The sequence below is a fragment of the Sapajus apella genome, unplaced genomic scaffold (genome assembly GCF_009761245.1).
Source record: "Sapajus apella isolate SASKATOON/1434 unplaced genomic scaffold, GSC_monkey_1.0 scaffold85, whole genome shotgun sequence".
NCBI classification, from domain to species: Eukaryota; Metazoa; Chordata; class Mammalia; order Primates; family Cebidae; genus Sapajus; species Sapajus apella.
Window position 1 is genome coordinate 647,593 of NW_022437025.1, and position 24,542 is coordinate 672,134.

Sequence of the window (24,542 nt, forward strand, 5' to 3'; positions counted from 1 at the left end):
AGACAGTGTGAATGTGAGAATCGGGTGTGGGTGCTGGGACCCTGTAGACAGTGTGAGTGTGAGAATCGGTGTGAGTGCTGGGACCCTGTAGACAGTGTGAATGTGAGAATCGGGTGTGGGTGCTGGGACCCTGTAGACAGTGTGAGTGTGAGAATCAGGTGTGAGTGCTAGGACCTGTAGACAGTGTGAATGTGAGAATCGGGTGTGGGTGCTGGGACCCTGTAGACAGTGTGAGTGTGAGAATGGGGTGTGAGTGCTGGGACCCTGTAGACACCGAGTGTGAGAATCGGTGTGAGTGCTGGGACCCTGTAGGCCCTGTGAATGTGAGAATCGGGTGTGAGTGTTGGGACCTGTAGACACCAAGTGTGAGAATCGGGTGTGGGTGCTGGGACCCTGTAGACACCGAGTGTGAGAATCGGTGTAAGTGCTGGGACCCTGTAGGCCCTGTGAATGTGAGAATCGGGTGTGAGTTATGGGACCTGTAGACACTGTGAGTGTGAGAGTCGGGTGTGAGTGCTGGGACCCTGTAGACAGTGTGAATGTGAGAATCGAATGTGAGTGCTGGGACCCTGTAGACAGTGTGAGTGTGAGAATCGGGTGTGAGTGCTGGGACCCTGTAGCCCCTGTGAGTGTGAGAGTCCGGTGTGAGTGCTGGGACCTGTAGATACCGAGTGTGAGAATCAAGTGTGAATGCTGGGACCCTGTAGGCCCTGTGAATGTCAGAATCAGATGTGAGTGCTGGGACCCTGTAGGCCCTGTGAGTGTGAGAATCGGGTGTCGGCACTGGCCCCCTGTTGGCACCGTTGGCTGTGTTCTGAGTTTGCTCTCATTTCCTGTTGTTTTCTGTCTTTACTGTCTCCAGCTGTGCCTCTAGAGGGTTCCTCGCAGCCCCCAGCCCCCCTTGGCCTCTGTTTGTGTTCTCCTGTCTCAGCGCCTTGTTCTGTGGCCACCGCCTGCTGGTCCTGCAGGGCCCCTGTTGTCACCTCTGGTGGGCTACAGGCCTGTGGGACCTGGGGTGGGGTGTCACTGAGCTCTTGCCACCGTCTGGGGCCACCTGCTGCTTCTGCAGCCTCTCCCTCCTGGGCTGGCCTCCTCCCGCAGTCTGCCCCTGCATCCCACCGCCTCCTCACTGTAGGTGTATGTGTGTTTTCCCAGTCATCACTCCCTGGCCACTGTTGTGCTGGTCCCAGCTGGAGCCTGATTGCGGTCAGCAGTGACCAGCTGGACGGGGCAGGCACTATGAACTCCACCTGGCACCGAAAAGGCATTTGGCAGGCGTTTTCTGAGTGAGTGTTGGGATGCAGCCTTCCTGAGACCTCTGGAGACCCCTTCACTTCTTCTCTCCCTGAGTAGTCAAGATGCTGGGCAGGGAATTCTGTGTGGAAGGGCATTTTCTTCAGTGCTGTGGAAGGATGGCGTCTTCACCTGTAAAATCCACTGTTGCCATTGTGAAGTCAAACCTGGTCTTTGGTGGGGCTTCTCCTCCGGAGCTGCGGGGCCCCCTCTGTTCCCTGAGACCCTGTGGTTGGGGCGGGTGGCTGTGTGCAGTGCCCCGTGGCCCCTCATTCTGGCAGGATTGTTTCAGCTTCTGAGATGAAGACAGCCTGCGCAGGCCTGGAGAATAATAAAGCAAGACCTGCATGCTGATCGCCTCGCTGGGGAAGTAAGATGCAGTATAATCAAAGCTCCCTCTCAGTTTTCTGTCTGCTTTCTGTAAAGTATTAACGGATGCTGGAACTTGTCTGTCACCTGTGCTGTCTCTTTCTACTGTTTGGAAAGATTTTCTCAACTTGATCATCCAGTCCTTCTCCTGAATTTTAATCCTGCCAGGCACATGGCTGATATCACTGTGTAGGGAGATGGGCAGGGAACAAGTCAGTACACTGTAAGCTTAGAGCCATGCTGTGCGTGCACGCATGGGCACGTGTGTGTGTGCGTGCCTGTGTGTGTGTGTATGTGCGTACGTGTGCGCGCCTGTGTGTATGTACATGTGCGTACGTGCCCTGGACATGCTGCCCCATTGTGAGGACACAGATGTGGCTCTGCAGCCAGAGTGTGCCATGTACGAGAAGGCCTGGCCGCACACAGCACACGCGTGTCACTGAGGAGGGTGACTGTGTGTGTGGAGGAGGGTCTTGGCCACACACAGCATGTGCGTGTCACTGAGGAGGGTGACTGTGTGTGTAGAGGAGGGTTTTGGCCGCACACAGCACACGCGTGTCACTGAGGAGGGTGACTGTATTTGTGGAGGAGTGTCCTGGCCACACACAGAACACATGTGTCACTGAGGAGGGTGATTGTATGTGTGGAGCATCCTGGCCGCACACAGCACACACGTATCACTGAGGAGGGTGACTGTGGAGGAGGGTCTTGGCCGCACACAGCACACACACGTCACTGAGGAGCATGACTGTGTGTGTGGAGTGTCCTGGCTGCATACAGCACACACGTGTCACTGAGGAGGGTGACTGTGAAGGAGGGTCTTGGCCGCACATAGCACACGCATGTCACTGAGGAGGGTCACTGTGGGAGAACACTGTGCCACAAGGGAGAGCAGTAGCGTGGTTTCAGCTCTGGGAGGTGGGCAGTCTGTCCTGAGAGGCGCAGGTTGTCTTGTGTGGTGGAGAGGAGCTGGCCCAGCCATGAGTGGGGAGGGCTTCCTGCCCAGGAACCTTGTGCATGGCTAGGAGGGAGGGCAAGCCTGGTGTGGACACAGCCCTGACATCAGCGGGACCCTATGTGGATGTGGCTCTGATGTGAACGGGATTCCGCGTAGACAGGTGGTAACTTGAGTGTGGACCCAGCGTGGATCCAGCGTGGACATAGTCCCGACGTGGACCTGGCGTGGACACAGCTCCCAACGTGAATGGATGTGGCTCTGATGTGAATGGGACCCTACGTGCATGGGCAATGATGTGAGTCTGGACCTGGTGTGGACCTGTCATGGACACCGCCCGACATGAATGGATATAGCTCTGATGTGAACAGGATTCCGTGTAGATGGTTGATGATGTGAGTGTGGACCTTGTGTGGACACAGCCCTGACGGGAATGGATGTGGCTCCAATGTGACCTCACTGGTGTGGGAAGCAGAGGGTGAGGCCCCGCCCTGCTGTCAGGAAGATGTGTCAGATTTCTGTCTCTCAATGCTGCTCAGGCTTATCTGGAGGGTGAATTAGTGGGAGGCTGGCTTGGAGAGGGCTTTCCTGCATGGGCTTCAGCACCTGGACGGGAGCTCTGGCATGGTCCGGGCAGTGGCTGAGGACAGCAGGGAGGGGAGGATGACCGCTGGGCAGCAGGAGCTCAGACAGGTGCGGAGTGGCGTGACTTCCTTGGAGAGGGGCTTATGCTTAGGGTCCCTGAGGGAGGCATCATGCAGCCTCTGCATTGCCCACCCTGATGGTCATTTTGTACACAAAGACTTGGCCACAAATGTTCACAGCAGCCTGATTCACAAGCCCCAAAGTGGGAGCAGCCAAATGACCACCTGCTGGCCCTGGTTGGCAGCTGTGCAGTGCAGGGTGGGCACAGAGACACGAACAGCAAGGCCAGTCACAGACCCAGAGAGGCAGACGGGGGTCCACGTTGGGCCACCCCTCCCTCCTGGGCTGGCACCCGTGAGGCCGAGGTCACTGGAAGGGTGGTGACGATCTCACGGGCGTGTGTGAAACCGACCTGACTGCATTGTTATGGCAGGGCAGGCATTGATCTGCAGCCTTGCCCAGCGAGGCTGTTCGCAGGCACAGGGTGCACCTGCAGCTCTGGACTGGCGAACCTCAGGAGCTGTTTTCTGGGAAGTTACATAAGTCAGCAAAACTGACTCACAAACAACAGAAACTTCACGACTGTCCTAAGATATGGGTGGCAGAAGAAAATGTGCCCCAGGTGTGGACTGGTGATACCTGCTCTTCCTCCTGCCTAGTCCCCCCAGAGGAAGGCTGGGTCGGGTAGTCAGCCGGACGGGGCAGGGGCCTGAGGAGGCCGGGCTGCAGAGGGCGCTGGGGTGGACAGCAAAGGAGAGAGGGGGTCGGTGCCTGAGGAGGCTGCGGGTGAGGCGGGGCGAGGGCAGAGTGCACTCACTGGGGCCACCCTGTCCCCTGGGACTCCCCTCACAGGACAGAGAAGTCCCCCCACCGTGAGCAGGGTTGCTGAACACGGGCCCTTCAGGAAATGGGGGCTCCACATCTGGGCGTGGAGAGAGCCCCGTGGCATGCAGACACCGCATCGGAGCACGTCGTGTAGTGCAGGATGCCCTGGGCGTGGGACAGCATCTGCGTGAGAACAGGGTCCGTGCATATGCCGTGTTACTTAAGGACACACCCAGAGACACAGAATACGTCCCTACATGAAGAATGGCCACTGCCTCTGGGTGTTGAGGATGATACATTTTTCCTTAATACCATCCTTTGCTCTGCATGTCATACTGAGTACAAGTGTGTGTTCCTTCTACTGCAAAGCAAAACAGAAAACAAGCCATTGTGTTAGCCCGATGGTGGTGTGCTGTAGGCACGGCTGGGGTCGGCAGCTCCTCCAGTGTCCAGGAGCAGTGGCAGCTAAATGCCAGGAGCCAGAGGCTGTGCCAGGAGCTGTGTCGGGTGTTTTGAGGTGTCTGAGCTGGGTGGAGAGGAAGGTGGATGCCACACGGAGGCATCAGAGCCACATACATCCACATCGGGGCTGCGTCCATGCTGGGATGTGTTTGAAAGTGTGGTGAGAGCTGTGTGCCCTGCCCATTTCTGAAGGCTCCTGGTTGCTCCAGTTACTGGGAGCCGTGGGGCCAAGTGGTCTCAAGGTCCACCAGGGAGGCGAGGGTGCATTTTGGAGGCTGAAAGTGGAACCTGGAAGGCTGGCCCTGGGCATGACCGCTGAGAGGAGGGAGGTGGAAAAAGATCTGGAAGATGACCTCGGGAAGCAGGAGAAGGAGAGTGGCCAGAGTGGGGTGTCCAGGGTGGCCCAGAGGTGGGGGCGGGCTTCACATCCCCAGGAAGGAGGGATGGGGCTCTGTGAAAGTGGGAGCCATGTGGATGTGGAGCTTGTGAGTCTGACTAGGAAAGACAGAGGGTCCCAGATAGTGCAGGGGCCCCTTTGGTCTGGTTGTGTGGGGCAGGGTCCTGAGGGGCCTTTGTAGTGCAGATTCCTAGAAGACCCTCAGGACACAGGAGTAGATGCTGCTGGCTGGATAGAGATGGAGCTGAGACTGGGGTGGGAGGCCAGGCCTGGAGGACAGCACGGGCCCTGCGGGAGGCCAGGAGGGCTACAGTGTGACACCAGGTGTGGTCCAGGTCTGGTTTGTGATGTGTCTGGCCCCACGGCACCCAGGCTGACTGGCTCCCTCAGAAGTCCTGTGGTCTCCGTGGCTGCAGCGCGTTCCGGGGGTGGCAAAGTGGTGTCAGCAGAGGAAGGAGATGCGTGGGGCGTCCTGGGAGCCGAGAGTTTCCGCGCCACAGCAGCTGTAAGGATGGTGGGGGCTGCTGTCTGCCAGAAGCCCAGGACTTCAGGCATCAGGCGCAGCAGCTGCTGTTAACAGTCAGGTAATGTTCTGGTCAGTTAGAGAACTTCAGAGCCCAAGACCCTAAAGGGTTGTGGTTGTCAGCGGGAGGGTCGTGGAGCCTTGGGGAAGTCAGGCCCATGGGGCCATGTGGAGGGAGTGGGGAGGCGGATCAGCTGCAGGAGACTGGAAAGCGGGTGACGGAGGCTCAGGTGCTGCAGCCAAGGCCGGGGGTCTCTTCCACACCTGAGTCCGTCCTTGGCCATGCCTGCCAGGTCAGGGGCTCAGTCCTGCTGGCCGTCACACCACAGCGGGCAGCACAGGTGGGGAAGGTGCTGCCCTGTGAAGCGCCCTGGTGGATGGCAGCACAGTGGGGCCGTGGACCAGGAGGCGGAGCCCGTGCTCTGGGCTGGGTGGGGTGGCACTGCCAGTTCTAGGTCTGTCATTTATTTACCTCATAAAATACTCCAGGTGGGCTGGGCGCGGTGGCTCAAGCCTGTAATCCCAGCACTTTGGGAGGCCGAGGCGGGTGGATCACTAGGTCAAGGGATCGAGACCATCCTGGTCAACATGGTGAAACCCCGTCTCTACTAAAAATACAAAAAATCAGCTGGGCATGGTGGCGCGTGCCTGTAATCCCAGCTACTCAGGAGGCTGAGGCAGGAGAATTGCCTGAACCCAGGAGGCGGAGGTTGCGGTGAGCCGAGATCGCGCCATTGCACTCCAGCCTGGGTAACAAGAGCGAAACTCCGTCTCAAAAAAAAAAAAAAAAAAGAAAAAAAAAAAAATACTCCAGGTGTTCTGTTAGAGATGATTCTTGCCTGGGTGCAGTGGCTCATGCCTGTAATCCCAGCACTTTGGGAGGCTGAGGCGGGCGGATCACAAGGTCAGGAGTTCGAGACCAGCCCAGCCAACATGGTGAAACCCCATCTCTACTAAAAATACAAAAATTAGCCAGGCTCAATGGCAGGTGCCTGTAATCCCAGCTACTTGGGAGGCTGAGGGAGGAGAATCACTTGACGCCGGGACGTGGAGGTTGCAGTGAGCTGAGATCGTGCCATTGCACTCCAGCCTGGGTGACAGAGCAAGACTCCATCTCAAAAAAAATGGAAGAAATTATTCTCTTAGTGTTGATGAATTTGCCTTTCTACATACCGATAGTTGTGCACACTGAGAAAAGTAGGTGGTTTGGATCAGCCCTGAAACTGGGCTGGTGACACCACGGGCGCAGGCGGGCAGCCAGATGCGGGCAGACGCAGCACGGGCGCTTCCTGCACTGTTCTGGCCACCAGAGCCTGCGTTTCTGTGGTTGGTTTTGATGAGGACTCGTTTTTCAGCTCCTGTCTCTCCGCTTGGAGGCTGTGTGAAGCGTGGATCGGCTGGCTGCGTTTTGAGGAGTGTACAAGTGGAGCTGTGACTATTGTGGCAAGTTGATTCCCAGCTTTAAGCTTTCATTTACATTTCTGCATATTAGGAAATGATAAATTAAGAGCGGATGAGAAGGTGTGGACTAGAGTGGCGGTGGAGGCTGCTGGGAGGAGGGGCAGCAGCCCCAGAGGACCATCCGACCCAGTGTGTGGCAGAGCCGCGTGTCCGTGTAAGGAGGCTCATTGGGCTGCCGTGGGGTGCGTGGGTTCTGCTCTTATTTATCCCGGGGAAACCCTAGTCACTGCCCCTCTCGTCCAGCCCTGCATGTCCCCAGGTCCCCACCGAAGCACTCACCCCTCAGCAGGTGACTACAGATGATGACAGAACCTCTGGGAGCTGCCTCAGTTTCCCCAGCTGGCCCCTCACTGGCCTCCGCATCTCAGGCGCTCCGGGGCCACTCTCTGCTGGGCTCTGTGTGTGGCTCCGAGTGACCCTCAGGTTGTCCCAGCCTCCTCCCAGCCATGGTTAGGATCGCCCTGTCTACCGTGTGTCCATGGGAGTGAAACAGGTCGTCAGCAGGAGCCAGCCAAGGGTGGGCGGGGCTGTGGGCCAGTGGCTGGTGGGCGGGAGTGGGCCGCGTAGCGCTGCGGACGTGGTCCTGCACACTGCGGTCAGCAGCCATCTCATCGGGTTTTCAATGTGCATTTCCCAGCTCACTGATAACGTGGAGCATTTAAAAAGACAGGTATTGATGGACTTACCACCTATGGAACTTACGACCATTCGACTTTACGACCACGATCGCTAGCCACAACTGCTCCACGTCTGGCAGCGCACACGTTGCCCAGATGGGTGTATGACAGTGCGGACCAGCTTCCAGCAGCACTACCATCTCCGCATGCACCATTTCAACTGTACATATAGCCTACTCAACTTACGACGAAATCGTGTTACGACCGGTCCGCGGTCCCAACCGTGGTCGTAAGTTGAGCACTAGCTGTATGCTCATTTGAAATTTCTCTTTTGTGAAGCTCTCTGTTGGCTAGAGTGGGGCTGGCAAACTGCGACAGAGCAGATGGTGAATATACCTGGTGTGGCCCCAGGCCTCCCGCCGCTGGTACTGTGCCCTGGGACAGGCCGGGCGGGGTGCAGAGCTGCTCACACAGCCTGGGGCACAGCTGGGCCTCGACCAGGCCCCAGTCTAGGCTGTGGCCCTGGAGGCACTTTAGAAATTTTCCTCAGGCTTTGGCCTTTTCACCATGGGGCTTTTGCACAATTCAGCTTGCTTGTCTTTGATTTTATGAGTCTTTATTCACCGTTTCCTTCTTGGTCAGTTTTGTTTTCTGTTTCATCAATCTTTTCCTCACCCTCCTTAGCCACCTCCAAAAGTTAAAGGTTGCCTTTTCCAGTGTCCTTGCCCACCTGGCCCTGGTTATTTTCAGAGTGGGGTGGCGCAGTGCCTGGTGTACACTGAGAGTCTGGCTTTTTTTCCTAATTTTTCTACTAGCAATGATGTTTGTGGTCTGTTTTTTAATTGTAAGATTACTAGAATTCACCAGTTTTATTGTGCAGTGGGGACTTTTCACCACCTGTCCAGTCTCGTGGACACACCGGCAGTGGTGGCCCAGAGCTCAGTCCCCACAGGCCTCCCTCAGGCCCCTCTGTGGCCAGTCTCTGTTCTGTCTGGACCTTGGGTGCCCTGCCTGCATCCTCCCACCGCACTTGCCGCTCTGGAATTGCGTAGTGTGTGGAAACGTGTGCGCACCTGCGTCTGCCCCTGCCCCAAGCCATCACGTGCGTCTCCTTTGTTCACTTTCACTGCCAAAACACATCTGCTTGGGGAGGGGTCACGCCATGTTTACCCATCCACCTCCCGATGGTCTAGGTGGTGGCTTCCATTTTGGGGCTATTAGCGAAAAGGCTGCTTTGAACATTCTTGTGTAAGACCTTGAGAGGATGTGTGTGTTAGCCAGTGTCTTTTTTGAGATGGAGTCACTCTGTCTTCCAGACTGGATTGTGCCGCCTTGGCCTCCTAGGTTCAAGTGATTCTCCTGCCTCAGCCTCCTGAGTAGCTGGAACCCCAGGCACTCGCCATCACGCCCAGCTACTTTTTTGTATTTTTGGTAGAGACGGGGTTTCACCATGTTAGCCAGGCTGGTCTCCAACTCCTGATCTCATGTGATCTGACCACCTCAGACTCCCAAAGTGCTGGGATTACAGGCGTGAGCCACCACACCCAGCTGAGTGTCTTCAACAGAAAACTTAGTTGGTTAAAGGTATTTCCTTCTCTTCTTAGTTTGCTGAGTTTTTGTTTTTTAATCATGAATGGACAATGATTTTTGTCAAATAATTTTTATGCACCTGTTGGGAAGATCATGTGATTTTTCTCCTTATATCTTTTGTCATAAATTATATCTTTTTCATGTACATTAAGCCTACTTTGTTTTCTAGGAATCTGAGTTTGTCAAGCATGATTATCATTTTGTATATTGCAAGATAAGAATGACTAACCTCTTTCTTTGGATTTTCACCTCTATGTTTCCTGATGCGATTAACGTTTATTTCTCTCTGTCTGCCCTTGTCAGGGATTGGTTCTGTCAGGCCCATAGCGTGAGTTTGGGAAGGCTGTCTTTTCAGTTCTCTGAGAAGAGTTTGGGACTGAATTGTTTGTGCGCTGAGTGTCTGATAAAGCCACCTGGAGCCCTCCTCAGCCTGGGGCTGTCTTGGAAGGGACTTTCTGGCCACTGACCTGGCTCCCTTAAGGTTCTGGAACTTTCTGGGTTTTCTCTGCTGGTCTCAATGCTGGTGTATCACTGTTCAAGGAACTTACCAGTTTCACGTGAACTTTCCATTTTATTGGCTTCAAGTTCATAATGTCCTACCTGTGCTCAGAGTCACCTGCTTTAGGTGCAGCTGATTTAACAGTGCATGGCCAGCCCCCCAAATCCAGGGGTGCAGCCAGCACAGATTGAAAATGTTTAGGAACCAAAACAATAAAAAAATAGCAATCCGCCGGGCGTGATGGCTCACGCCTGTAATCCCAGCACTTTGGGAGGCTGAGGCAGGCAGATCATCTGAGGTCGGGAGTTCGACACCAGCCTGACCAGTGTGGTGAAACTCCATCTTTAAAAAGATAAAAATAAAATAAATAAAAAATAACAATCCAACAATAACAATAATACAAATCTTAAAAAGACAGTAGAACAAGTATTGTCATAGCGTTTGCAGTGTGTTCGTGTTGTAAGTAATCTGGCGGTTCTGTAGAGTTGAGGGGTAGGGGGGCATGTTGTAAGTAATCTGGGGGTGCTGTAGAGCAGGAGGGTGGCATGCACAGCTTCCGTGCAGACTCAATGCCACTTCACGTCCAGGACTTGAGCACCTGTGGATTTTGGTATCAGAGCGGCATCCTGGAGCTAGTTCCCCAAGGATACCAAGGGATGGCTGTGTGTGTGTCACCTTCTGACATGCTAAACAATAGACCTGTTTGTTTGTGATGTATTGTCTGTCTTCCTCCATTAGAATGCTGGCTCCAGGTCTGTGTCTGTGTTTACACTGAAGTCCAAGAACTCCTGTCAGGAGCCACCAGCTGTGCCAGCCAACACAGGAACCACTCGCCACAGTTTAATTAAAATTAAATACAATTAAAAATTTGGGCTGGGGCCGGGCGCGGTGGCTCACGCCTATAATCCCAGCACTTTGGGAGGCCGAGGCGGGTGGATCACGAGGTCAAGAGATCGAGACTATCCTGGTCAACATGGTGAAACCCCGTCTCTACTAAAAATACAAAAAATTGGCTGGGCATGGTGGCGCGTGCCTGTAATCCCAGCTACTCAGGAGGCTGAGGCAGGAGAATTGCCTGAACCCAGGAGGCGGAGGTTGCGGTGAGCCGAGACCGCGCCATTGCACTCCACCCTGGGTAACATAAGTAAAACCCCCCCCAAGAAAATAAAAAAAAAAGAAAAAAAAAAATTTGGGCTGGGCACCGTGGCTCACCCCTGTAATCTCAGTACTTTGGGAGGCTGAGGTGGGAGGATCACTTGGGCCCAGGAGTTCAAGGCCAGCCTGGATGACAGAGTGAGATCCTGTCTCTACTAAAAATAGAAAAATTAGCCAGGTGTGGTGGTGCATGCTTGTCATCCCAGCTACTCGGGAGGCTGAGGTGGGAGGATTGCTCGAGCCCAGAAGATAGAGGCTGCAGTGAGCCAAGATCGCGCCACTGCACTCCAGATTGGGTGACATAGCAAGACCCTGTCTCAAAAAAATAAAAAATAATAATGTGATTCTTGAGTCCGACCAGTAAGCCACAGTTAAAATGTTCCATGCCAAGTGTGGTCGGCGGCTGTGTTGTTGGAGATATGGAAGCCTCCAGTGTTGCGGAATGCTCTGGAAGCCTGGCTTTGAGCCTGGCTTCATTCTCTTCATCTTGTTTCTCTTCTGCGTGCCTCAAGTGCCTCAGACATGCCTGCTGATCTCCCCTTATACTTGCCTGGGAAGACTAATTCTACTCTTTCCCTCCTTCCTCCCTTTTTATGTAAAAGTTAATTGAGCATCAAAGATGAGTTAATAAAAAATATAGTCAAGAGTAGAAATGATAAAAATTGGATATAATATGAGGACCATGAAAGTATTTAATCACCGTCATTAAGCCACAGACATTGTACATCATCTCAGGCCCCCAAACTTTCCCCGGTCTGATGCCAGCCAGCTGGCCAAGGCCCTCTCTTCCCACCTGTGTCCCCAGCTCAGACAGGAACATGGGGGAGGCCACCCAGGTTCCCCAGTTCAGACAGGAACATGGTAGGGGGCACTGAGGTTCCCAAGCTCAGACAGGAATGTGGGGGGGTACACTGAGGTTCCCCGGCTCAGACAGGAATGTTGGGGGGTGCACTGAGTTCCCTGGCTCAGACAGGAATGTGGGGGGGTGCACTGAGGTTCCCAGGCTCAGACAGGAATGGGGGGGGGTGCACTGAGGTTCCCCGGCTCAGACAGGAATGTGGGGGGGTGCACTGAGGTTCCCGGGAAAGCCCTCCCAGCATGGCAGTTGCTCTGGTGCCCCATCTCCGAGGCAGGGTCCCCGCATGGTCCCCTCAGTCCTGTGGTGCCTGTTGCTTGTCTTTCAGGCGGGGGCTGTGTTCCTCCCCTGCCCCCTCTGCCTGTCTGCAGCCCCAGACACCCTCCCTGGCCCCGACCGAGCGCTGCATGTACTATGTCACCGCCCTCTCCCCATCAGAACGCACGTGTCCTTATCCCTGCTGAGCCCAACACCGGGCCCAGTACCTGCACAGGCACCCTTGCAGGCAGATCTGTGAGCTGTGGGCATGTGTGCAAGCCTCAGGCAGGTCCGTGAGCCTTGGGCAGGTGTGCAAGCCGAGGGCAGGTCTGCGAGCCATAGGCAGGTCTGCATACCTACTCCTATCTCCGACGCCTGGGGCCCGGGCCTCAGAGACTCCCGACAGCCACCGAGACCAGCCCATGTCTCCAGGGTAGAGCCTGTTCTTCACAGTCCCTGAAGAACTTTTGGTTATTTTAAGCAAGTAAAGGAACAGACCAGTGTAACCGAGCCAGGCTTGGTACCGCGGGTAGGGTGGGGGACGTCCATCTTTGGCCCCCGGATAACACCCTGTTGTGCTTTTTCTCCGCAGGCTTCACGATGTAGCAGGGACCTGAGTATCGTGTTCAGGTAATGCCCATAAGCCAACTTACCTCCTTTTTCCGTGCCATGAACTGCCCGACCTTGCGCTGACCACGCTTTGTGTGTGTGGTCACTGTAGCAAGCAGCCATTCCTCGCAGCGCCTCTAAAATGCAGGCTCTGAGGACAGGCTGGGGCTGTGACTGCCTCCTTAGCTTTTCTCCTGGCCAGTAACTTTTGAGTGAGTACACTCCATCCTGTGCTGGGTAGGTCTTGGTTGCAAGTTCTAGCAGGAACAGCGAGGTTGTGGCATCCATGGTGGGAAGTGAAGTAACAGGTGCCGTTTCTGTGCTAGAAAATGGAAAAGGAGCCAGGGCCGGAAGGAAGGTGCAGAGGTGAGCCCGCGAGCCAAGCTGGGAGGCAGCATCGCGTAGGAGTGCTGGCCTGAAGCCTCCATGCCCCGGCAGAGGGGCGGACACGCGGACGTCTAGCGGAGGTGAGGCCCGAGCCCCCCACCTGGAGCCTACTGGCTGGGGAGGATGGGTGATCACGAGCAGCTGGCAGTTTGGGACACAGTGCAGCATTCACAGTTCGCTGCTGATTTTCCTGGCCCCTCTTTTGAGAGTCCAAGGTCCAGCCAGCTGTGGGGGCTTAGGCCTCGACACAGCATGGGGTGCAGAGGGCTGGTCTCCTTCCATCACCGGTTCACCTGGGCACCCTCAGGTGGCGGTCGTGGAGGAGCTATGCTGCATGGGGACTGAGCATGGGGCCACTGCCCAGTGAGTTGTGAGGCCCTCCACTAGCACCCTGCAGGGAGGTCCTCAGGGGTGCAGGGTGCAGCTCGCCATCTCCTCCCCTTCCCCTCTCCCTCCCCTTCTTCTCCTTCCCCTCCCCCCTCCTTCCCCTCCTCCTCTCCTTCCCCCTCCCCTGTCCCCATCCCTTCCCCTTCCCCCCTCCACTTCCCTTCTGCTGCCCTTCTCTTCCCTTCTCCCCTTTCCTCCTCCCTCCCCTCTCCCCCTCCCCCGTCCCTTCCCACCTCCTCTCTCCCCGTCTCTCCCTCCCCTTCTCCCCCTCTCCCTCTCTCCCCCCTCCCCCTCTGTCTCCCCCTCCTCGTCTCGCCCCTCTCTCCTTTCCTTCCCTCTCCCTCTCTGCTCCTCCCCCTCTCCTCCTCCCCCCTTCCCCTCCCCCTTCCCCCTCCGCCTGTCTTCCCCTTTCCTTCCCCCTTCCCCTCTCCTTATCCCTTCCCCTTCCCTCCTCCACTTCCCCTCCCCCTCAACTTCCCTTCCCTTTCCCTCCACCTGCCCTTGCCCTGCCTCCTTCCCCTGCCTCCTTCCCCTCCCTTCTCCCCTTCCCTTCCTCTCCCCTTCCCTTCCCTCCCCTCTCCTCCCAGGCAGGCTCCCATGTCATCAGTGCACATCAGGGCCCCAAACCCCACAGCCCCATAGGGAGGAGGAGGGGAAGATCTGACTTTGGAAGTCTCCGTGAAGGTGGTGGCTGAGTGGTCGGGACAGGCCTCACCCACAGACAGGTGGCCCCTGGATGAGCCAGCTCTCAGCTGCTGCATGGGAGGGAAGGCAGCTGAACCCTTGGGCGCGCCTGCGGCAGGTGGTGTCGGGCTCAGCAGAGCTCCAGCTGGGCTTGTTGGTGGCGGTGATGGCGAAAGTGGCATCGCAAATACAGCAGTTGGGTCTTGGTTTTCCATGCCCACTGAGGAACATGCACCTGCTGCTGTCCTGGGGAAAGGTGTGGGGAGGGAACTCCTAGTATCGGGGTGCACTGTGGGCAGGCTGAGTCCCGCCCCACCTCCTCCACACTGCAGCCCTGCTTTTCTGCCTTGAGCACAGGAGCAAATCAGGCTCTGCCCGGCAGTGTGGTGACATGGGGGGTCACCTCCCCGAAGGCGCAGGCCTGGTGGGAGGGAGCAGCTGCGGCAGCTCTCAGTACAGTGCCTCCGCCAGCTGCTGTGGCCTGGCCTTGTGCCTGCCCTGCAAGGGTAGGGAGGGGCCTGGTGGATGCAGCCCCTGCCTGGCGCCACCTCGGGCTCTGGGAGTCACAGCCTCAGAAGACACCATAGAAGCTGCACTGGCCCCAGAAGTAAGCAGGGAGGAAGGGGCACGGCACACCCCCCCAACTCTAAACTGGGCCCCAGGGCCTCGCTGTAATATCCTGGAGGCTCCTGGTGCCCAGAGCTTGCCCATCCTCATCACATCTGGCGCGCTCTTCCTGCTCCCTCTGCTTTCACAGAGGACAGACACCCACAGGTCCACCTGCCCCGCCCCCATCCTGCCTGTCTGCAGCTTTATGGACCCACCTCTGTCCTCGCTGCAGGAGGGGAGGCAGTGTCGGGCACAGAGGGAAGCTATGAAGAGGTGGGCTCGTCCCGGTGCACACAGACACTGGACAGTGGATTGCTGACCGTGCCCTGCACGTGGGAGCCTGAGACCTTGTGAACCTGAGGTTCTGCTGCCCAGGCGTCGGCTCGCACCATCCTCCCTGGAGGGCCATCAGAACTGAGCCGACAAAAGGCATTGGAGAGTTTCAGGTGTTAATTGCATTTTCTCTTGCAGAAGCCAAAGATGTTGACCAGGAAGATCAAGCTGTGGGACATCAACGCCCACATCACCTGCCGCCTGTGCAGCGGGTACCTCATCGACGCCACCACGGTGACTGAGTGTCTGCACACCTGTACGTGCCCCACGGGCCACCTGGGAGGGGTGGGCCTTCCCAGCCATGTGCTCCTCAGAACCTTGGCTTTTGTTTTGCCACAAGCTTTTAGCTCAAGCCCAGACAGCAACAGGACCCAGGACCAGGAGCAGAGATGATCTGAGGATAAGTCAGAAAAGGCATTTCACGTTAAAGGTCCTGTGGGTGGTTTCAGAGCAGATGTGGCCTTACTTAAGAGAGCGAGCATCAAGGTCAGTAGCTGTGATACGCACTCACTGCAGGCGATGTCTGAGTCTCCAAAGGAGTTCCTTAAATTCTTCAGAGATGAATCTGCCAGCATGTTTCCCACACCTGACGTGCATTCCTCACACCTGCTGAGCCTGTGCTTTGGCATTAGAGGACTCTGGACTGGGCTGGGCCTGGGCGTCTCTCTCTAACTGTGGCTGCAGCTGGTGAGCAGGCATCATCAGTCAGGCTGAGGCTCAGTTCTTGTGCTAACGTGAGGCCCGTGGCTGGTGGCCCTGCTGGTGTGGACGACTGCTGTGTGTGTCTCTTGATAGCTGAGGAACATTTTGTTTAAACAGGATCTTTAAAATGAAGTGAGCACTTGTAACGTAAGTGATATTTATGTATTTCTCACTTTGGAAAATAAAATATTTGCCAATTTAATAGAATTTTGACTTTAACGTTAATCGTATTTTTAGATATTGGTGAGCATATTTTATGTTAAGTTAACATTTGATTTTACTGGTTGTACCTAGAAGATGCTGTGATCTTTTAGGATACAGTATTGTGAAATTCTCAGTATTAGCCCATGTTCTGATGACCCACAGCTCTCTCACCTTTCATCTTCATCTCCCCATTCTAAGTTTTTCTTCCCACTTTTAATTCCTAACCCTGCCTCTTTGAGGAAGCCCCTTGACTGGGCAGTTAAAATTGTCTCATTGCTCCTGAGACCTGAACGGCAAGGCATTTCCTTTCAGAAGCCAAGAGCCACAAGGAGGATAGCAGCAAGCGTCTTCACAAAATGGGCTCAGAGACGCCACATTCAGCTGAGCACGTGGGAGGGGTGGGCACCCTGGCTCTGGACTCTCGTAACAACCTGTGCTTTGATGACAGTCTGCAGGAGCTGCCTGGTGAAGTACCTGGAGGAGAACAACACCTGCCCCACCTGCAGGATCGTGATCCACCAGAGCCACCCGCTGCAGTACATCGGGTGAGTGTGGGTGTTCCAGGCCACAGGATGTGGGTGAGCACCCCGGGTGTCCATGTGAGTGTGGGCATTCCGAGGCCACAGTACGTGGCTGAGTGCCCCCAGGTGTCTGTGAGTGTGGGTGTTCCCAGGCCACAGTACATGGGTGAGTGCCCCAGGGGTCCATATGAGTATGGGCATTCCCAGGCCATAGTATGTGGCTGAGTGCCCCCAGGCGTCTGTATGAGTGTGGGTGTTCCAGGCCACAGTTCGTGGGTGTGCCCCCAGGCATCCGTGTGTGTGTGGGCATTCCCAGGCCACAGTACATGGGAGAGTGCACCAGGTGTCTGTACGAGTGTGGGTGTTCCCAGGCAACAGTACGTGGCTGAGTATCCCCAGGTCTCTGTGTGAGTGTGGGTGTTCCCAGGCCACAGTATGTGGGTGAGTGCTCCCAGGCATCTGTGTGAGTGTGGGTGTTCCCAGGCCACGGTACTGTGGATGGATGAGTGCCCCCAGGCGTCCGTGTGAGTGCGGGTATTCCCAGGCCACAGTACGTGGACTCACCCCTGGGCCAGCGACTGTTTCTGGAGAGGGCAGCTCTGGCCTGGGTGTCAGTAGGAGGCCACGGGGCCAGCCAGGTGGAGCATGTGGTTCTCACACAGATTTGAGGATCGGTCCAAAGGAAGGGAAAGGCTCCTCATACCACAGAGGGTAGGAGAGAGAATTCTGAAGACAAATTTTGAAGAAGGAAAGGCAGATGTGTTGTGTTTTCCTTTTATTTTAATTAATTAATTTATTTATTTTGAGACGGAGTTTTGCTCTTGTTGCCCAGGCTGGAGTGCAGTGGTGCAGTCTCGGCTCACTGCAACCTCACAAACCTCCTGGGTTCAAGCAATTCACCTGCCTCAGCCTCCTGAGTAGCTGGGATTACAGGCACCCGCCACCATGCCCAGCTAATTTTTATATTTTTAGTAGAGACGGGGTTTCCTCATGGTGGCCAGGCTGGTCTCAAACTCCCAATCTCAGGTGATCTGCCCACCTCGGCCTCCCACAGTGCTGGGATTCCAGGCATAAGCCACTGCGCTCAGCCTTGGTTCTCCCTTTTAAAGTTGCATGCAGAGTCTGAAGTGGCACACCAGCAGCTCAAAGCCTCATGGAGGAGCGGCAGCCACAGTTAACAAATGCAGTGTCAAGACGCCCTCCCTCAGGCTGCCCACGTCTGCCCACCACTGACAGTACAGCTTGGTCCATGTTTCTCCAGCTTCCTACCCTGAGACCAGTGTGTGTGCCCGCCCCTTGGACGAACCCCTGTGGTGTGTGTCTGCAGCTCACAGTGTCCCTGGGATGAGGCCCCATGGAGTCCTGGCGGCTCTCAGGGCAGGGAGTGGCTCTGAGCAGCCCCTAACGTAGGGCCCTGTGGGTCCTGCTGTGGGTGAAGCCTGGCCGTGGTCACCCAGGTCCTAGAGGCGCAGCGTCTCCTCCTCAGGGATCAGACGCACTTTAGAGAAGGCCAGTGTGGGTGGTGTGGGCGCTGAGGGCCACAGAGCCTGTGGCGTGTCTGTGTAGCACCCAGGTACTGCACACTTGTTGTGAGGGGAGATGTGCCTGCCCGTCGCCACTCCACAGGCTGGGGCTGGCAGAGACTCTGAGCCTGGTGGCTGTGGGCACTCATGGTCCTTCCTGGAAATGGAGCGGTGTCTGGCAGGACTTGGTCACCACAGCCTGTGGCATGACTGGACCCATGAGCGGCTACTGGTCCTTCCTCAGTTATTTGGAGATTACTAATCTGGCACATATGATTTTCTTTTTAAAGAATGATGTTTAGAATTTAAATTCATTTGAAAATTAAGAAATTTCTTAGCACTTTTTACTTAACAAAGGAAAACAATTACTTTTTTTTTAAGAAACCGTGTCTTGCTCTGTCAACCCAGGCTTTCGTGCAATGGCACAGTCCCAGCTCACTGTAGCCCCAACCTTCTACACTCAAGCAGTACTCCTGCCTTGGCCTCTAATGTGAGGTATTGTAGGCATGACCTGCCACTCCTGGCTCATAATTGCAATTTATGTTTAAAAGTAGTGGCCAGTCGTGGTGGCTCACACCTGTAATCCTAGCACTTTAGGAAGCCAGGCCAGCAGGTCACGTAAGGTCGGGAGTTTGAAACCAGCCTGACCAACATGGAGAAACCCCATTTCCACTAAAAATACAAAATTAACTGAGCATGGTGGCACATGCCTGTAAAATCCCAGCTACTCGGGAGGCTGAGGCAGGGGAATCGCTTGAACCTGGGAGGCGGAGGTTGCAGTGAGCTGAGATCATGCCATTGCACTGCAGCCTGGGCAACTAGAGCAAAACTCTATCTCAAAAAAAAAAAAAGTAGCATATACTGGCCAGGAGCGGTGGGTCACACCTGTAATCCCAGCACATTGGGAGGCCAAGGTGGGCGGATCACCTGAGGTCAGGAGTTGAAGACCAGCCTGGCCAATGTGGTAAAAACCCATCTCTACTAAAAATACAAAAATTAGCTGGGCGTGGTGGTGTGCGCCTGTAATCTCAGCTACTTGGGAAGTTGAGGCATGAGAATCGATTGAACCTAGGAGGCGGAGGTTGCATTGAGCCAAGATCATACCACTGCACTTCAGCCTGGGCAACAGAGTGAGACTGTCTAAAACAAAACAAAAAACAGCATGCTCAGCTGGGCTCAGTGGCTCACACCTGGATTTCTGACACTTTGGAAGGCCCAGGTGGATGAATCACTTGAGCCCAGGAATTTGAAACCATTCTGGGCAACGTGACAAAACCCCACATATGTAAACAAAAATTTTTTTTAATTAGCTGGATGTCGTGGCAGCGTCTGTGGTCTCAACTACTCAGGAGGTAGAGGTGGGAGGATCACTTGAGCCCAGGAGGCAGAGGTTACAGTGAGCCAAGATCGTACCACTGCACTCCAGCCTGAGTGACAGAAGGAGACCCTGTTTCAAAAAAGAAGAAAAAAAGAATAGCATACCGAAGTGGGAACTGTATTTTAAATAGCATGCTTATGTAATCTTTTCAGAAAGCCTCGATGGATCGATGATAAAGATCACAGGAAGGGCCTCATCTTACAGACTTGTTTTGGGGGGGCGGAGGGGTCAGAGTCTCGCTCTAGTTGCCCAGGCTGGAGTGCAGTGGTGCGATCCTGGCTTACCGCAACCTCCGCCTCCTGGGTATAAGCAATTCTCCTGCCTCAGCCTCCCGAGTAGCTGGGACTACAGGTGTATGCCACCACACCTGGCTAATTTTTGTATTTTTAGTAGAGACAGGTTTTCACCATGTTTGCCAGGCTGGTCTCAAACTCCTGACCTCAGGTGATCTGCCTGCCTCAGTCTCCCAAAGCACTGGGATTACAGGTGTGAGCCAATGTGCCTGGCCCTTACGGACTTTTCTTTAATTTTTTTTTTTTTTTTTTGAGACAGAGTCTTGTTCTGTTGCCAGGCTGGAGTACAGACGTGGGGTTTCAGCTTCCTGCCACCTCCGCCTCCTGGGTTCAAGCAATTCCCCTGCCTCAGCCTCCCAAGTAGCTGGGATTACAGGCGCATACCACCATGCCCTGGCTAATTTTTTGCATTTTTAGTAGAGACAGGATTTCACCATGTTAGCCAGGATGGTCTCGATCTTCTGACCTCGTGATCTGCCCGCCTCAGACTCCCAAAGTGCTGGGATTCCTGGCGTGAGCCACTGTGTGTGGCCGACTTTTCTTTATGTTATTTGGAAACATTCTAGAAAAGCCTCTGTTCAGTGGAAATCCCACAAAGACCAGGAGGCCCCAGGAAGCATTCAGTGGGAGGGACACAGACAGTGTTCCCTGAGCGCACGGGACGCGGGGAACCTGGAGTGTCACAGGGACGGTGTTCCCTGAGCGCACGGGACGCGGGGAACCTGGAGTGTCACAGGGACGGTGTTCCCTGAGCGCACGGGACGCGGGGAACCTGGAGTGTCACAGGGACGGTGTGCCCTGAGCGCACGGGACACGGGGAACCTGGAGTGTCACAGGGACGGTGTTTCCTGAGCGCACGGGATGCTGGAACCTGGAGTGTCACAGGGACGGTGTTCCTTGAGCACACGGGATGCTGGAACCTGGAGTGTCACAGGGATGGTGTCCCCTGAGTGCACAGGATGCAGGGAACCTGGGGCGTCACAGGGACAGTGTCCCCGAGTGCATGGCAGGGAATGTGGGGGTGTCACAGGGATGGTGTCCCTTGAGTGCACGGGACGTGGGAAGTGTGGGGTGTCACAGGGACAGTGTCACCTGAGTGCACAGGACGCGGGGAACCTGGGGTGTCACAGGGACAGTGTCCCCTGAGTGTATGGGATGTGGGGAACCTGAGGTGTCTGCTGGGATGGTGTCCCCTGAGCATATGGGACGCAGGGAACCTGGGGTGTCTGCTGGGATTGGTGCCTCTTGAGAATACAGGACTCAAGGGAACCTGGGGTGTCACAGGCAAAGTGTCCCCCGAGTGCATGGGACACGGGGAACCTGGGTGTCTGCTGGGACGGTGTCCCCTAAGCGCATGGGACGTGGGGAACATGGGGTGTCCAGCAGACAGGGGCAGGGGTTCCCAGAGTAACCTTATCTGTCATTTGAAATGTTCATAAGCAGCTGGAGCCCAAATTTAAATGAAGCATTAATTGAAGTCATGCAGAACTTCTGGTGACACAAACATTCTTTCATTTGTAAACTGGAAGTAAAACTCCAGCAAAGCTCCAGATTTGTGGAACTTTGATGCTGTTAAATGGAAAATGTACAGGAGTTGTAGAATTCACATGTCTAGCTAACTCTACTTTTCTGTTCTTTTGCCAGTCATGACAGAACCATGCAAGACATTGTTTACAAATTGGTACCAGGCCTCCAAGAAGGTGAGTGTCTGACTGTCTCCCTGTTCCTCGAGGTCACAGCCTGGCCTAGGCAGCCTCTGCTCTCCTGGAAGTTTGGTTCTCGGACGGAAGGCCCCTTTCCTTTTGGCTGAATCTCCCGTCTTCTCAGCCCTGCTCTCAGCCATCTGCATCTTCTTTTATCTGTCTAAGACATGCAGATGTCTTTTCATCCCCTTCTCTTTATTCCCGCAGCAAGTATCGATCGCATGTTTAGTGCATGGGACCCCCTGGCTCAACGCAGCTCCCAGAGCCTGCTAGTGACTGGGAAGGAGGTTCTTCCTGGGCCCCACCTCCTGTCTCAGTCCCCCCCATCCCACAGCGGCAGCCTCCCCAACACCAGAGGAGCAGCCGTAGCCCCTCTAAGGCATGCTAGCTGGTGTCCCTAGAAAAACTTCCTCGTAGCCGGCACAGTGGTGAGTGCCTGTAGTCCCAGCTACTCAGGAGGCTGAGGTGGGAGGATCGCTTGAGCCCGGGAGTTCTAGTGCACTAGGCTGATTGGGTGTCCATACTAAGTTCGGCATCGATATGGTGAGCTCCCAGGAGCGGGGACCACCAGGTGGCCTAATGAGGAGGGGTGAACTGGCCCAGGTCGGAAACGGAGCATGTCAAAATTCCTGTGCTGATCAGTAGTGGGATCGTGCCTGTGAATAGCCACTGCACTGCAGCCTGGGCAACATAGCCAGACCCTGTCTCTTAAAAAAAAAAAAAACAACTTCACTGTAAAGTCACATTTCATTTAGAATTCAAAGAAATACCAACTAGTACAGTATCCTGAAGGTGGAAATCAGTTGCTTAGGAATCACTCTGCTCAAAGCTCCCCAGCTCCTGATGCTCTCGTGGTGGTGGCGGTGGTGGTGGCCCTCTGCTGGTGACCGGGAACGAGGCGCTGGGGAGGGGCTAGGTCAGCACCAGGTGGGCTGGCCTGGCATTCTGCTTATCAGACCTTTCAGAGGCAGATGAAGAAGCTAAGAATCCACTTGGGCCGGTTCTCACTGTATCTCAGAAGAGGGTTAGAATTCAAAATGCAACTGAATGTGCCAGATCTGTGGAAATCGTATCCAGCCTGTAATGCATGACCCAGAGGATAATACTGTTAGAAGCTTGTTTTCCTACTCACAGAATTCATTCATGCAGGAGAAATTTAGATTCCTGAGTAAATGTAGATAGAAACAATTAGCCTTTTAATAACTGAAAGTTTTTTAGTCTTAGGAAAGGCAAAGGACACATTGGAATAAAATGCTGACACCTTAAGACATGCTTGTGGCCGGGCGTGGTGGCTCACGCCTGTTGTAATCCCAGCACTTTGGGAGGCTGAGGTGGGCGGATAACGAGGTCAAGAGATGGAGACCAGCCTGGCCAACATAGTGAAACCCTGTCTCTACTAAAAGTACAAAAATTAGCCAGGCATGGTGGTGCATGCCTGTAATCCCAGCTACTCTGGAGGCTGAGGCTGGAGAATTGCTTGAACCTAGGAAGGAGAGGTTGTCATGAGTCTAGATCGTGCCACAGCACTCCAGCCTGGCGACAGAGTGAGACTCCATCCCCCCCAAAAAAATGCTTGCAACAGAGTGTTTCAGACATGTAGAAGTGGTGGGGTCGAGACAGGAACCCCAAGTTTTTGTGACCCCCGCCAGCAGTTTCCAGGCATGGCCAGTCTTGCTTCACCTGCTGCTCCCTCAGCCTCGCCCTGTGGCCTTTTATCTGGACGTTTAAAAGGCTGCAGTGTATACCCCCAAATTATAAAGGTTCTTCTTAAAGCTCATAACCACAATACCTTCATAACGTGTAGAAAATAGTGGCGATCCCTTAATACCAAATAACCACTCAGTGTTGACATTTCTGGTTGTCTCATAAATGCTGTGCTTTTTGGCTGGTTTTTTTTAGAGACAGGGACAGGGTCTCTGTCACCCAGGCTAGAGTGCAGTAGTGCTATCACAGCTCACTAGCCTCGACCTCCCAGGCTCAAGTGATTCTTCCACCTCAGCCTGCCAGGTAGCTGGAACTACAGGCAAGCACCCCCATACCCAGCTAATTTTTTGTAGGGATAGGGATTTGCTGTGTTGCCCAGGCTGCTGGAACTCCTGGTCTCAAGCAGTCCTTCTGCCTTGGCCTCCGAGAGTGCTGAGTTCCCAGGTGCAAGCCGCTGTGCACAGCCTGTTTTTGTTTATTCCAGTCAGATCCAGAGAAAGCCGCTGACTCATGGGCCTCCATCGGGTTCCCTCCTGCCTCTGTCCCCATTGTCCTGGGTCGCCCTGCGGCAGTGGACCCTGCTTGCATTCCAGCTGTGTTTTTGGCAAGCCGGCTGCTGCATGTCCGTCAGGGCAGGCGTCCACCGCTGAGGAGGATGTGTACTGAGGTCTGAGTGCTGCCTTCGTTCCAGCCTCCTCTTCATTTGTAGTTGGAGTGCTTCCAGAAAGACACACTTTGCTGTTTGTTCCGTTTTCTGTAGGAAGGGCTGGAAAAATATGTAATAGTTCCTTCATTTGTGTCCGAAACAGCAAGCTGGTTTCCCTGCCTTGGCAGCACCTGCAGTCGGATTTGCTTGTGTGTTCTGTGTGGCCAGTGGGCACGTCTTCACGCTGGCTACCAGCCTCTCCACATGCCCTGTGCTCTTGGGTGGTCCCTGTGTCCAGGATGGGGGTGTTGGGGCGGCCCTGCCTCTTTGCCCGAGGGCCCAGGTTCCTCCCAGAGGCAGTGGTGTCTCCAGGCCAGCAGGCCCGTGCGTGGTGGCACCTTCCCGTGGAACTTCAGCTTGCGCAGCACACTGCATCCAGTGAGAGCAGGCCACATGTTCACATTCGCCTTAGTACGCTCCTGTCTGGCGGGACACTGCCAGCTCCACTCCACACTGAAGAAGTCGATCGGTGCAGGTTCTGGAGTGCTCCAGATTCACAGGGCATGTTGCCCCCGCCGTCCTCCCTGACAGGCTCCTCTCTCTGGCCCCCATCTTTTCTGTCTAGTCAACGTTCTTGTTGTTTCTGAAGCTTTCAGTCATTTGTGGCTCTTTAGAAGGAGGGTTCTAACTTTAAAACTCTTAGCTGTGCACCTGTTTTCTTGATGGAGGCCACCTGCAATTTGTTTGGTTTTCTGTGTGGTGCAGACAGTGGTAAACCTGATTTCTCAGACCAGAGGCCTCTTCCTGAAATGCGCGTTAGCTGTGAGGATGCAGTGGTGAGAGTCCAGGTGTCTATTTTGGAGGAGATGCCAGCGGGGTCCCCACCTCTTCCGACTGGGATCCAGGAAGGCCCTCCACGCTGTCCCCCCTCCCCTGCTGGGCTCCAGGCCCTCC

The 24,542-nt window shown here is 54.9% G+C and overlaps 1 protein-coding gene and 1 long non-coding RNA gene across 4 annotated transcripts in view; one reads left to right on the plus strand and one right to left on the minus strand.

Moving 5' to 3' along the window:
• PCGF3 (polycomb group ring finger 3) overlaps positions 1-24,542 on the plus strand; it is a 65,715-nt gene that overhangs the window by 11,070 nt on the left and 30,103 nt on the right. For all 3 annotated transcript variants that reach the window (XM_032253868.1, XM_032253867.1, XM_032253866.1), the window contains exons 2-6: positions 12,498-12,535; positions 12,841-12,981; positions 15,053-15,170; positions 16,269-16,365; positions 21,180-21,235. In XM_032253868.1, the coding sequence (XP_032109759.1) occupies positions 15,062-15,170; positions 16,269-16,365; positions 21,180-21,235 (262 nt within the window). In that variant the 5' untranslated portion in view covers positions 12,498-12,535; positions 12,841-12,981; positions 15,053-15,061. The remainder of the gene's footprint in view (positions 1-12,497; positions 12,536-12,840; positions 12,982-15,052; positions 15,171-16,268; positions 16,366-21,179; positions 21,236-24,542) is intronic.
• On the minus strand, positions 20,291-20,887 carry LOC116533960. Its single transcript, XR_004261537.1, has 3 exons — positions 20,806-20,887; positions 20,628-20,752; positions 20,291-20,333 (listed from the first exon to the last, which is right to left on the minus strand). It is a non-coding gene; the product is annotated as an uncharacterized LOC116533960 (long non-coding RNA).